At 22.2% G+C, this 14,525-nt stretch overlaps 1 protein-coding gene across 1 annotated transcript; it reads left to right on the forward strand.

Annotated features, from left to right (window-relative positions):
- Positions 1-8,111: 8,111 nt before the first annotated feature.
- LOC128958946 (transportin-3-like) lies at positions 8,112-11,520 on the forward strand. Its single transcript, XM_054304912.1, has 6 exons — positions 8,112-8,704; positions 8,775-10,636; positions 10,698-10,789; positions 10,853-11,150; positions 11,216-11,328; positions 11,386-11,520. Exons 1-6 carry the CDS (start codon positions 8,362-8,364, stop codon positions 11,444-11,446), a joined length of 2,769 nt encoding a protein of 922 aa, XP_054160887.1. The 5' UTR covers positions 8,112-8,361; the 3' UTR covers positions 11,447-11,520.
- The last annotated feature ends 3,005 nt before the right edge of the window (positions 11,521-14,525 follow it).

The following is a 14,525-nucleotide window of genomic DNA, read 5'->3' on the forward strand; positions in this document are numbered from 1 at the left end:
AAGAGATAGATTGAGAGAGAGAGAGAGGGTATTGTTGCACGTGTTAACTATTGATACACATTTTATTACATGGATCTAACTAGTAAATATACAATTAAATTTAACAAAACAATTTTAAATAAAAAATGATAAAAGGTTAATTTTGTAATTTTGTGAAAAAAATATCTATTAATATATAATATTAATATAATTAACAATATATTTTTTCTATTTATAAAGATATGAATAATTAAATAATTATTTTATATTATTTTTTTTGGCAAAATGTTAATTTTATATTTGTAATTAATTAATTAATAATTAATAAACATAATTAATTTTATTTATATTTATAAATATAAATATTATTAATAAACTATAAACTTTTTTAATACATTTTTACTTGAATTATTATTATTTAGCTAATGACAATTCTAGAAATTTTTATTGGTATTGTATTTTTCTCTCTGTGTTGTCATTATTATTTTAAAAATAATTATAATGCCAGTCAGTCTAGACAAAAAAACACTCAAAATCAAGCCCTGCTGTATAGTATAATATTATATGTATAGTATTACAATAACTATAGATATGGGGATCACATACAGTTATTGTATAACAATAAAGTTAAATTTCTATAGAAATTTATTTATGAGAAATTTTCTAGAAACTTTCTCACGGAAATTTATTAGAAACTTTCTATTTGCTCATCTCTACTGTATATTCTAAAGTAAATTAAAATAAATTTATTGTTAAGAAATATATATTTATATAAAAATTTACATAAAACTATCATTATAAACCTAATTAATGAGGATAATTAAATTTATAAAGATCATTACAAAAATCATTAAATATTCTAATTTTATTTAAAACCCAGTTTAAAATGTCAAAAATAGATTTTATATAATAAACATAAACTACAGTCTATATCTAATTGTTGTATAAACTGTCTATCATTATAAACGTTTGTAATTAAAAATACAAAATAATTAAATATTATTTATCCTGATTGAATTTTTTTAGGCCAATTTAAAATAGATAAACACACAGATAAATTTGAGTTAACAAAACAAAATTTGTAAATTAACCAAAAGTTGCGAAAGAAAACAAAATCAAATACATTGTGATATATTGTATAATTTATATATTAATATATTTAATATATTTAATTATATAGTTGTGTACAATAGGTCATCCTTTATAAACTGTGACCCCATATAATCAATACCTGTTATCATATTAAGTGTTAGTCTGTGACATGTGGTAAACGTATAGCATAGGGACTGCTTTATTAGTCAGTTAAATGCATATAACTTTGAACTAGACTAACAAAAGTGTATTATATTATATAATTTATATATTTATAGTAATAAATATTAATTAAATTACAATTTTCATACAAACATGTTATTTGTTTATTTGCCATTATATATAAATGATTAAATTATCTCTATTTGTTTGCATTCTCTATAATATATTTATATTAATAAAAAACTATTCATTGATCTGACTTTTCTTAATTTATAATCAAAATTTTAAACTAAATTTATAACTTTTTATAGTAAATAAATTGATGTATAAGTAATTGTGTAAGATTTTAAAGCTTTTAATATTAATAATATTAATATATAATTTCCGATAACTTAGTTTTACACAATCTTTTTGTACTAATTTTTATCTAATAATTTATAATTTTATATAAAAAATAAAACTAAATATTTAATTATCAAAGTAATAAATTTAATTAGCTTTGAAACTAAAAAATGACATTAAAATATTGTTATTTTAAGAATTTTTAAAAAAAGTATTGAAAACTATTTTTATTTTTTAATGTAATAAATATTCGGAAAAAATTAAAAAGAAATTTACGTTGGAAATGTTTTCCCGATTTTTATAATAAAATAAAATGTTGTCAAAAAATTATTGAATGATTTAATAAATTTATAGTATTGTATTGTATTGTCATTAATGAACATTAGTTGAAGAGATAAACTATTGTAATGTTCACTGAACTGTATTAATCTGTTTCTCCAATTGTATCCCAAAATTACGTTACTTTTAATTACTTGATTACAACAAACCAAAACCGGAAAATAATATTTCAATTCAATAAGTATATAATTTTGTCATAAAAACCTATTTAAATTATTTTATAAATTATTAATCTTTTCTTCATTGTGTAATCACATACAGTAGTTAAATAATATTTTTCTATTTATTAAAAACTATAATTTCATATTTAAATTTTAATAATTACATATTTTATACAATACTTACAATTATCTTATATTTTATTATACATATGTATTTAATTATAAATATCAAATGTTTATAAAGAAATTAATCATCAAATAGTATAAAATATAGTTTTAATAATAATAAAATAATAAGTATGTAATGGCTTATAGACTTGAATGACTAACTCTTGGGGAACGGTAGCTCAAATGGTGCACTTCAGGCCTTAGTTTCTTCGGAAAATATATCCGATATGATGTCAAAGATATCACATCACTTAGTAATCTCTAAATAACTGCTTAACACTTATATCACAACTATGGTAATCACTTTATCAGTGCAATACTCGTTATCAATTCATACTTCACATTAACAATTCAATAGATTTATTAATAATAATAATATTTAAAATACAGATAATTAATAATTGAAATAATAAAATGTTTTAAATTGATTACATATCGATGTTATGATATGAACTGATGTCTATGGCCTCTGAATAGGCACTCCCTTATGTTAAGCATATCAAGCAGTCATAAATCGATTGAAAATATCAAAAATAGGATTAAATATAAAAATATTATAAATAATTAATAGCAAATTATTTAACTTAATATAGAAAAATGAGATCGAAATAGAAATTGATTATTCATTAGTACTCATTGATTATTAAACTTATATATCGTATTGAATATGAATACTAATAACTTGAATTTATATAAACTAGAATAAAAAAAATATTGAATATTAGGCCTAATATTGAGTGTAATTATCGGTACATTACAAATATATACTACAATTATTATATTTGTAAAAATATTTATAAATTATAAATTGAATTATAGAATAGTATTGATAAAAGCTGTTAAGTATTCAAAATTGATAATTTATATGTTTATTGTTTTTTAGTTAATTGGCAAAAGAGTTATAATTATCAATAACGTTTGCCCATTACATCACCAATTTGATTATTAGTTTAAACATGGTTATACAAAACTAATTTAATTATAAATATATTACTAAATAACTTAGTTAACATAAATATATATTACTAATAAATCATTAAAAATACATTAAATATTTTTATAGATATATTTAATATATACTGTATATATCAAAAGTTATATTTAATATATTTATATTTGTGTATAAACATATTTTATACATTGGCTGTAAATATATAAATAAAACTTTTATTGAAAGTTTATAATTATAAGCTATTATAAGGTTAATGTAAAGTAATAATATATTTCAAATTATATATTAGTATAGAATTGTTAGAAATAATAAAATGTTTATTTATATAATACAATAACTTTTCTATTTTATTTTATTGTATTGTATTATATAATGGTGAATTTGTGTTAATTAATGTAACATTTTTATATAATAAAACTCAGTTTAAGTCAATCTATTTCTTACATATTGTAGTATAAGTTTGTCTAAAATAAATTTAGTTAAAGATTCAGTCATTATTGGCTTAATATATGTAAAGAATGAGAAAATAAGAAAATATTCATTAAAGTAATTTCTGTCGTTTAGTGCTCACAATATACATGTACTGTATATACAATTGTTATTTAAATAATTTAGAAAAAATAATGAAACACATTATATAAAAAACAATATTTAAATAATGTTTGTATTTTACTCTTGGGATGACCTAGTTTGTTATTTATTAAATATGTTTCATGCAAATTAATTTATTTTTATAATCATATAATTTTAGCATTTTTTCAAACTTTAATTATTATATAAAATAGTATTATTGTTATTTTCTATTTTTGAGTACAGAAAATAAAATTTTTATAATGAGTTAGTTTTATATTTAGACTTTGACACAAATTTAGTTATTCTATAAAAATACGGTACAGTTGACCATGCACAAAATAAAACTATAATTAATATTTATAATAACATTTGATTAAATTATTTATTTTTAAAAATATTTAGTAAATATTTGTAGTTAATTGAAATCAATAATTAGATCATTGACTAGTAGTAACTTATTCAACACTTATTCAGTTAATTATTGATTTTATTTTCTGAAAAATATTAACATTAATTCAAAAATTCAAAATAAGTCTTATTATGAATTGGTAATAGCTTTTAATATTTTTTATTTAAATTAGTTGTATTACTATATATTTATAATATGTGTATAATAAAGTAGCAGGGGCGGTTAAGCAAATTTTGGAAATTAATATTTTAATTGATATATTTTGATATATATTATAATTTTACATATATATATATTAAATTTTAGATCAATCGTATCAATATTTTCATAGTTATTAAATAAAATAAATTTTGATTATAATGGGAAGTATACAAAAAAAATCAAACTTTGATTTATTTTCAGAAAGCAAATATAGTGATTGTAATAAATAGTGATATGTGTTGTATAATAATTTTAATAACCAATAGTTTATTTTATTTATTACTATCGCTTAAATTTTTTTTTCATTATATGTTATGTTGATTTCGTTGTCTGTACTCAACTCATTGTATTAATAATTATGAATTACATTTTAAAGTGTTATTTAAATGCTAAAAATAATTAAATGCTATTTTAAAAGGAAGTAATTATTTTATATAAATACTGTACAAAATGTTATATAAATTATGATAATAAATTTTTGTTCTTTAAATAAAATACTATATTATAAAAAATTTTATTTATAGAAATTAAATTAATTTTTATTATTTTATCATCAAATAAATAAATGATTGAAAATTTATAAAATGTTTGTATTTTATATGAAACTAAGCTTTTGAAGAAAGATATGAAAGTAATATTTGTTTGAAAAATATTTGGCAAACAATTGATTTTTTTGAAAATAACGTTATCTTTAAATTTGTTTCTCAATGTCTATGTTTTCATTTGGTAAGCCATTGTATATAAACTATAACTTAATATTTTATGTGAATTTGTTTTTTTGTTCAAACAATTTGCACGTCTTATAACATATGCCTTATACTTACACTTATTGTCACATATTTTCATCATTCAAATCACATTTAAATGATAGTCTTATTCATAGAATTTCAATTATAAATATGCTGTTTTAAAATCATTAAAATAAGTGTTAATTGTGAAAAATTTAGATAAATATTGTAACTATATTTTTATATTAGTGAATATTATATAATATAAAGTTACAGTACATTTGGTATCAATTTAATATATAAAGAAACGATCAAAACGTGTTGACATAAGAATTAAATGGTTATAAAAACAAGTGACGACTGGAATGGCAAAAGAAAACTGAATTATTTGTTAGAATAACACAGAATATACAGAATATCACAGAATTATATCAAAATTCAATGACATGATCGAGAGGTATATGCTTTTACTTAAAGGCATATATACTGTACTGAAGTGTCAGTGCTTACTCTCGATGCATAACTGAGCACTTTTGGCACTTATATGTTGTGTTGATTCTTGAGAAACAAACTCTACAATCAAATCAATCGATTAAATTTATGTTACATTTGACTTTCAATAAACATTTTCTTAATATATATTTTCAAACTTTCACTCACATGTATTTCCATAAATAATATTTATTTAAAATATTTTTGATAATATAGGGTACATAACATATTTTCTTATATTATATAATATATATGATTTGCGTTTTTATCTTTAAAATGCTTATTATATTGATATGAGTCATATGACACACCAATACTATAATGTTGTTAAAAAATATTTCAATTATGCAAATTAATTTTTAGTTTACAAATTTTAAAAAATTTACTTTAATATTAATAATATTATATCTAATCTTTTATGACAATACTTTAAATACAGTATAATGTTTGCATAAATGAATTTTGTAAATTATGCAAACATTATTTTCAAGAACTCTTGAGTTTAAATAAGTGTTGTATTATTTAGTATTAAGTTTTAATATAAAGATGAAACAGAAATGCAATCTCTTAACAATTATTATCGTTTAAAATAATGATATTAATATAAATCTATAGCTAATGTGTTGCTTGAAAATGCATTGATAGGAGTTTAGTAAAGTTGTAGATTAAACTGCTTTTGTGTCCAAAAATGTCAGTAAAATGAGATATCATTACTGAGAGAAGAGACATAAAAAGCAATCGATGCTTAAAAAGACACCACATTTCCAATTGTATTGATATGTCAGGTCAGCAGTACTTCAATGATGGTCTCAATTGTTCACATTATTTGTTACATTGAATTGCACTAAATATAATAATATTGTTTTCACTCATGTATTGTATTGAAAAGGAATTGCTTTACAAAATACAATGATTTTAAAGAAACTAAATGTAAAATTTTTATCATTATATATTTATGTACTTTAAAATTTAATATTGATATAAAGTTTAAAATAAATAAAGAATAACTTATATATTAAACTCAAAATTGATTTCATAATATCCAAGAATTTAGTAAATTCTTAAGCTTTTTATATCTTGTTTTAGATAAAAACTGTTGTTTGAAATAATGTTGAAATTTCTAAACAAATATTGAAATACTTTTTAAAATAATTGTTAATCTCCTTAAAAGTTTTATTGATTTAGTTAGAGATGATAGAGACGAAAGAGACGAAAGAGACGAAAGAGAGCGACATTTGATACATATTTGACATGAATTTATGCCATCGATTGTTGAGTGCAATAGTTGTATGCAATACTTGTTTGTGAAAAAAGTGTAAAACATTGTTCGTCTTTAATCTCTAATCGTTACAATCAATAATATTATACATGGGTTTGAAAACAAAATAAATTGAGTTTACTGTACATTCAAAAAGAAAGAGCCCTTAAAAGTAATTTCATTTTAGATGTATTGTCTCTGAAGGTGTAAATCAAGACTTAAATTGTTTCACAATTGAGTTTGTATTGTAAGACAACTATAATATAATGTAAAGAATATCTATTTTCTAAAATATTCTCACAATTCTATAAAAATCAAATTATCTTTTAATCAATTATAAAGTTATTTATTATAGTTAATATCATTATTCAAATATAGCAAAGTTTTCAATCTAATAAATTAAACAATGATTAACACAATATAATATAACGTATAAAATATAAGTTTTATTTTTTTAACTGATATTTTTTCTAATAATCAAATTTTATTTATAATATTTTAATTATATTTATTATGATTGTTATTTATTGTATTCACTATACGTTATATTAAACTGTATATTATATGTTAATACTGTATAATACTGTATTAAATTAAATTTATAAAATCAATAATAAATCTTAACTTTAGAATTAAGATAAATGAATAAAAAAATAATTTCTTTCTTTAAAAATAACAAAACATTTATACAATACATAAAAAAATAATAAAAAAATATCAAAAAGATCTCTTAATGATTGAAGTGTGGACTACAACACTGTTTGCATTATTTATAATCACAGATAAACTTATATCCGATTAATAAATAATAATAAGAATATATAAGAGATAAATAAGTTTTAAAATTTATACAAAATATCCGTATTTTTTATATATATTTAGTTATTAAGTAATAATAAGAACCAGAACTCAAACCGTGTTTATTTCGGTTCGGGTTTTGTCTTAAAATTTAGATTTTTTGCAATTCATTAAATTCTAATTGATTTAAAGTGATTTAAATAAAACAATATATTTTTTAAAATTTATAATTTATTAAAAATTAGTAAATTTAATAAAAATAATATTTAATTTCTTAATATAACTTATTTTTTAATTAAATTAAATTCGGTTTCGACTTTTGTATTGAAACCCTATTAGAACTCTACGACTCTATTGTCTAAAGCAGTCATTCAATGACTGATTGTTTGTGATAAACATAGACTCGATTAACGCCTCCTTTCGTCAAATATATTCAAACCGGCGTTTCAAAAGTCAGTTGTTTTTATTGTAGAGCTTTTCAATATAAATATTATTAAAAATAAGGTATAAATAATTGACTGAAACTGTATTCCAATAATAATATGATATACATTATGAACGTTATGAACGAAACAATGGCTGAAATGAGTGTTTAATTTGATTTAAATTTGAATTAATATTAAATAATTGATTATATTTTTCATTAAAATTACATAATTTTTGGTCAATTGAGTGGTCAAAGGCATCACTTGTAATACCCGAAGATAATGGACACGACTACAGACACAGTACCCGATCTGAAGACAGTGTATTCACTGATCAAAAGTTTTTATTTAAGTGATCCAAAACCCGAAGTGCACCGCAATATGGAGGCCATACAGGACTCGGTCTACGGCTGGACTATTGCCGATCAAATACTTAGTGACCAAAACTCGGACATCTATTGTCGTATATTTGCCGCTCAAATACTCAAGAATAAGATCGAGAAACACTTCCAACAGCTGCCACAAGAAAGCTATTCCCAGTTGAAGGACAAGATTATCCAACACTTGCGCAACAATAAGGAGACTGTTGTTCGCACACAACTCTCGCTGGCCATCACTTACTTGGGTATTGTCGACAATAATTGAATTAACTGAACATTGATTTATAATATTATTTATGTTTATTAAATTCATAGCTATATTAGTACCCGAATGGACGCATCCGATTGAAGAGTTGGCCCGACAGGTGCCCGACGTATCAATTCTTATAGAAATATTGATTTGTTTGGCTGAAGAAGTACAGGGAGAACGCAATGCTATCAGAATTGGAGGCAAAAGAAAGGCTGTATTCAGTGATTACTTGAAGCAAATTTCCAATGATGTGATCCAACTCTTGATGAAGACATTGAGTGAAACCAAAATCAATTGGAATCAAGAGAACAGTCAAACTCAGGAACAATTGTTGTCCGATATCTACAAATGTTTGGGCGCTTGGCTTCGATTTATAGATGTTTCGGTTATCAACCAAATTGAGCCAATTCTTACCTCTGCTTTTGAAGCCCTCCGGAACCCAAACTGTCCGAAACTGATTCATGATTCGGCTTCCAATACAATCTGTGACACAGCAATACTTTGTGAAGAATACCAAACTTACCAACAATTGACTCACTATCTTCTCAATCAAGTATATCAATTGGAAACAGCATATCATCTGGCAGTGGCTAATGAAGACACAGAGAAAGTAGAAAATTATACTAAAGTTATTACCGAATTGGCTGAATCAGTGATTGATCCATTAATTATCAACGAAGTTGATTTAAAGATATTGGATCTCTTACTGACTTGTTGTGGTCACTATGATATTGAGATAATAGACATAACATTTTACTTTTGGTATATGTTTTCTGAAAAGATATACAACCGGCGAACCACTACTTTCATACCCCATTGCAATCGATTGATGGCCGCACTCACCAAACATTGCCAATTAGACTCTGACTGCGTTGCACTTCTTGACTATAAATCAGATTTATATGAACTTCGATGTCGAGTCAAAGATTTAGTCAAAGAAATGATTCCAACAATTGGTATCAAGAATTATATTAATGGCAATAATATTATCGATACTTTAAAAACAGTAAACGCATGGGAAGTGATTGAGTCAAATCTTTTTATAATTAGTTGTATTATCGGCCAAAAGGTCGAACCCGATGACAATCAAATGATTGCTGAAATTATTAATTTAGTTTTAAACTATACATCAGTGAACCAGAGTTCACAACATATCCAAATCTATGCCACTATTTGTAATATATTAGGCGAGCTTTCAGATTGGCTTAAATCAAACGCCATGTATTTGGACGCAGTGTTGAATTTCTTGCTTAATATGATAGCAAACTGTCATAAAATTGAAGAGTTGTCATCACATGCCGCTCAAGCTCTTCAAAAAATTATAGAGTCGTGTGCTTCACAGCATTTGGTTGGAAATCATAATTTAATATCAATTTTGATTCAAATCTGTTCCCAAATAGACCTAATAAAGAGCGCCGAAGCCTCGACTAATTTAGTCCAATGTTGTGCTGCTATTATATCGGCATCCGATCAAAATCAGGACCACTTAGTCGCTCAGCTATTAACACCTCATTTGGAGAGACTTCAAGATTTAGTGAACAACAAAGCAAATGAAAGTCAAATTGTTATTTATTTCGATAGAATTGCCGCTATATTTAGGAAAATGAAATTAAGTGAAGTATCACTTCATTCACCAATATTAGCCTCATTAGTGAACGACCAGTTATGGCCATTGGCTAGCATTGCATTGACGGCATACGCGGCAACAAATCCACATTTAATTGAGAGATGTAGTCGTTGTTTGAGATTTCTTATCCGTTCATTCAAACCCTCGTGGCTTTTGCAGCCAATTGTCAACCAAATTGTGCCACTCTATCAACAATTTCCAAATCACACCTCATTTCTCTATTTGGGATCCATTTTAGTGGATGAGTTTGCATCTGAAAATGACATTACTATATCTTCAGGACTCATCCGAATGCTTAATGTATTATATATTTATTATTTATTAATTATTTATTTTATTAATCTAATAATTTAATTGTTAGGAATTTTCATTGACTACGTTTAAACTGTTATGTGATTCCCAATTACGACAACATCCCGATACTATCGATGACTTTTTTAGACTTTGCACTCGGTTTGTGATTAATTGATTTAAATAAATACCGATAATTGTTATTTAATTAAACATATTTTACAGAATTCTTCAAAAATGTAGTAATGCTTTCTTAAATAACGATATGTTGGATAATATATTGAAGTTATTGATAGCCGCAATGCCATTAGAGCACCAGGATGCCAATGGATCAGTTGTCAAGTTTGCTATTGAGTTGATTGAAGTAAAAAATTATAGACATTTGATTGAGAAGTTGCTTAAAGAAGGTTTTGGCCAAAAATTGATGGATGCAGTCATCAATGCATCGCTCTTTCATTTGCCATCATATATGGTCACAGATATGACTGATATTTTATGGAGTTTGATTTCATTTGATCGAAATGTATATTATTATTATTATTATTATTTTATATTATATAATATTATAATCTATTATGAAATAAATAGGCAGCAAACGAATGGTTGGCCAATTCATTGAAGTCAGTGCCGGCGCAAAATAACACAACAATGACTACCGCCAGTACCGAACAATTGGAGGATTTCTACAAAGACTGCATTAAGTAATTAATTTGGATTAATGAATGATTTATAAATTAATGAATAAATCTTATATTCAGAGCAAGTAATCCAAAATTGATCGCCAATTCATTGCGATATTTGGCACGACTTTATCGATAGTATGGATAATTGAAAAGTATTATTGATTTAGCAAATGTTGTTTCGACGAACTAATAAATTAAAAATAAATTTTAACCACATTTTTTGAATTATGTATTTTTATTTTGATTGTTATTTAATTGATTGTATAATATTGAATGACTATAAATAAATGAATTACAATTATTTAAATTTTAATAATGTAATTAATAAATTGAAGTCGAAATTACAACTGTTTAAGGCTTATCCTTAAAGGAGTGTCGACTTTTTGTTTTATACTACTAATATAACTATTGAATCTATTGAAACAATTGTATCTATTTATTGGCAATCCTATGATAATACTGTATACAGTATTTAATAAATTATAATTATTTCATTACTTTTTAATTCAAAAGTTCATTAAAAACACTTGAAACTAAAAGTTTGGGTTCAGTTTCTACAAATGGCTATTGTTTTCAATTAAATTTACGGTAATAACTAATTTTATTATTACAGTATATTATCTACAATATTATGATAATATTCTAAATGATAAATCAAAGTTATAACCACTTTATATGTCAAGTGTTGTTAGAGGTATGCAAATAGAAATTTCTAATAAATTTCTCAAAAATTAATTTTCTAGAAATTTTACTTTATTATTATACTATGATATCCCCATATCTATAGCTATTATAATACTATCATAGATATAAATTTACTATACATTACACTATTCTACAAATGCTATCTCTATATTATAATTAGTTTTGTAAAATTTTATTCATCATTCAATTATATTTCAAGTTTAGTGTAATTAAATAGATTTATTATTATTTTTAAAATTAATTAAAATACTAATAATAATATTTAGTTATTATTTATAAATATTATGTATTGTTAAATAATAACAAATATCGAAATAACAAAATTAACATTGGGATCCCATAGACAGAAATTTATTTTAGAAACTTTCTAGAAATTTCTCTTTTTTTGCCACTTTAAGTGTTGTATTGAATGATAAACTTTAATATTTAAAATACATTCGGATTAACATTAAATATTTATTATTAACTAATATTAAAATATAGTTTATTAAAAGTGTCCATAGTGATTATTACTTTATAAAAATAATAAATATTTATAAGTTAATGATTTATTTTATCAAAATATCAAAATTATGATAAAAATATACAAACAGGAAAATAATAGTGTAATAAATAAGTACGGTTACCTATGCTTTATACTTAAGTTAACTTAAATTTAGTAAAATTTTATTTAAATAAAACAATAATTTAATTAACAAATTATTGTAAAAACGTAAAATTGGATACTTTTAATATACTGAACATAAATAGCACTTTGACTACATTTATTAGCCATCAAATACCTGCCGACATATTTAAAGGTCAACCCTTTGTTTTAAGTCACTCTACAGTATAAGTAACAGAACTGTCAATTCATTATATGCTTTGATATGTCTGTACTATAGGACTAAAACTATTGAAATATATTATCAAAATTAAATAATTAAATAAAATGATTATTTTTAAAATTATAATAAGTTTTAATTCATTGGTTCGCATAAAAAGTAAATACACTAAAACTTTTGGCTAAACTTTTTACATAAGGTCTAAGCAAAAGACATGGAAAACATAATAATTTCTTTTCAATGCAATTATTAAATTATTATTTAAAAAATTATTTATGAAAAAAATATATAATTAGTGTCTTTAAAAAAACATTTTTAGTTATGAATTAATAACCATTTATTATATAAAAGTATATTTTAATATCTATTAATATTATTATGAAATACATAAATATTATTATATTATACTATTAAAGATTGAATTATTATACATTTATAGGTCCTTTGCATATGAAACGACGCATTTTGATATACATTTTAAAACAATTATTACGGATAGTAATGTATAAATAACATTTTAGTTTTAATTATTTTTATAAAGTAGACATATTAATTAAATAATTATTAGATTTAAATTTTATTTACTCTAATTAATATTAATTTTTAAAAATTGATGATTTAAATTGCAAATTATTGATTTCGATTCAAAATTACATTGTTTTGTATGGAAAGATCATCAATTTGTCATACAATGTAATATAAATCATCATATTTTAAAAATTAATATTAATTAGAGTAAATAATATTTCAATCTAATAATTATTAGATATATTGGTCCAATGTGTTAACTTTAGAAAAAAAATAAAATTATTGAATTATTCAAACTTTTTAAATTAAAAAATGTTACAAAAATTACTTTCTTAAATCTCAAAATATGTCGATATTATTAAATTAATATTATTTAAACTAATCTAAAATTGAAACTATTTAATATTGCATATGTTTAATTAATATGTCTACTTTATAAAAAAAATTAAAACTAAAATGTTATTTATACATTACTATCCGTAATAATTGTTTTAAAAAGTACACCAAAATGCGTCGCTTAATCTGCAATAGCAGTGTATATACAGTATTTAAATTTATAATAATGTATTTACTGTTGAAATCAAAAATGTTTAATTTATATATAAACAAATATATTAAAATCTATAACAAATCTTATTTTTAGATATTTGTTTTTCTATTGATTCATCGTTATTATTATCAATTTTGAATAAAACAAATTACATAATTTTATTATTTAAGATATTTAAAAAAAAACTAATTTTCCATTTCTATCAATTTATCTTAATATCTAAATGAAATTTCTTACACATTAATAATGACTTTTATTTAGTGTTATATATTTAAACATAAAAAGTATTTTATAAAATTTTAAATTCAATATTTGAGACATATTATCATATATAAAATTATATATTGTGTTTATTAAATTATGATTAGAGAATAAAAAATACATTATAATTAATTGTAATATTAAATGTAGAGAAAAAAATTATATTTTTGAAATATAAATAATAAATATTATGTTTAATATTTCTATCAAAGTTAATCAAGGATGTAAAGGGCAAATTAATTTTACCTTTTAAATCATAATTTTACAATTTAACCCCTGGTTTCTACTAATTTTTTAGTTATTTTCCATTTACCCCCCCCCCTACACATACCTAAAATCGAAAACCT

This window comes from Oppia nitens, unplaced genomic scaffold, assembly GCF_028296485.1.
Source record: "Oppia nitens isolate AA-2021 unplaced genomic scaffold, nextdenovo-longstitch-racon4-pilon3 scaffold3_pilon_pilon_pilon, whole genome shotgun sequence".
Classification (NCBI taxonomy): Eukaryota; Metazoa; Arthropoda; class Arachnida; order Sarcoptiformes; family Oppiidae; genus Oppia; species Oppia nitens.

What these genes read in the sequence shown, in the direction of transcription:
- LOC128958946 (XM_054304912.1), top strand. Translation starts at nt 8,362, where the DNA reads ATGGACACGACTACAGACACAGTACCCGATCTGAAGACAGTGTATTCA. An exon ending in GACTCATCCGAATGCTTAAT is followed by an intron (nt 10,637 to 10,697) that starts GTATTATATATT and finishes TTTAATTGTTAG; the next exon opens with GAATTTTCATTGACTACGTT. An exon ending in TTCTACAAAGACTGCATTAA is followed by an intron (nt 11,329 to 11,385) that starts GTAATTAATTTG and finishes TCTTATATTCAG; the next exon opens with AGCAAGTAATCCAAAATTGA.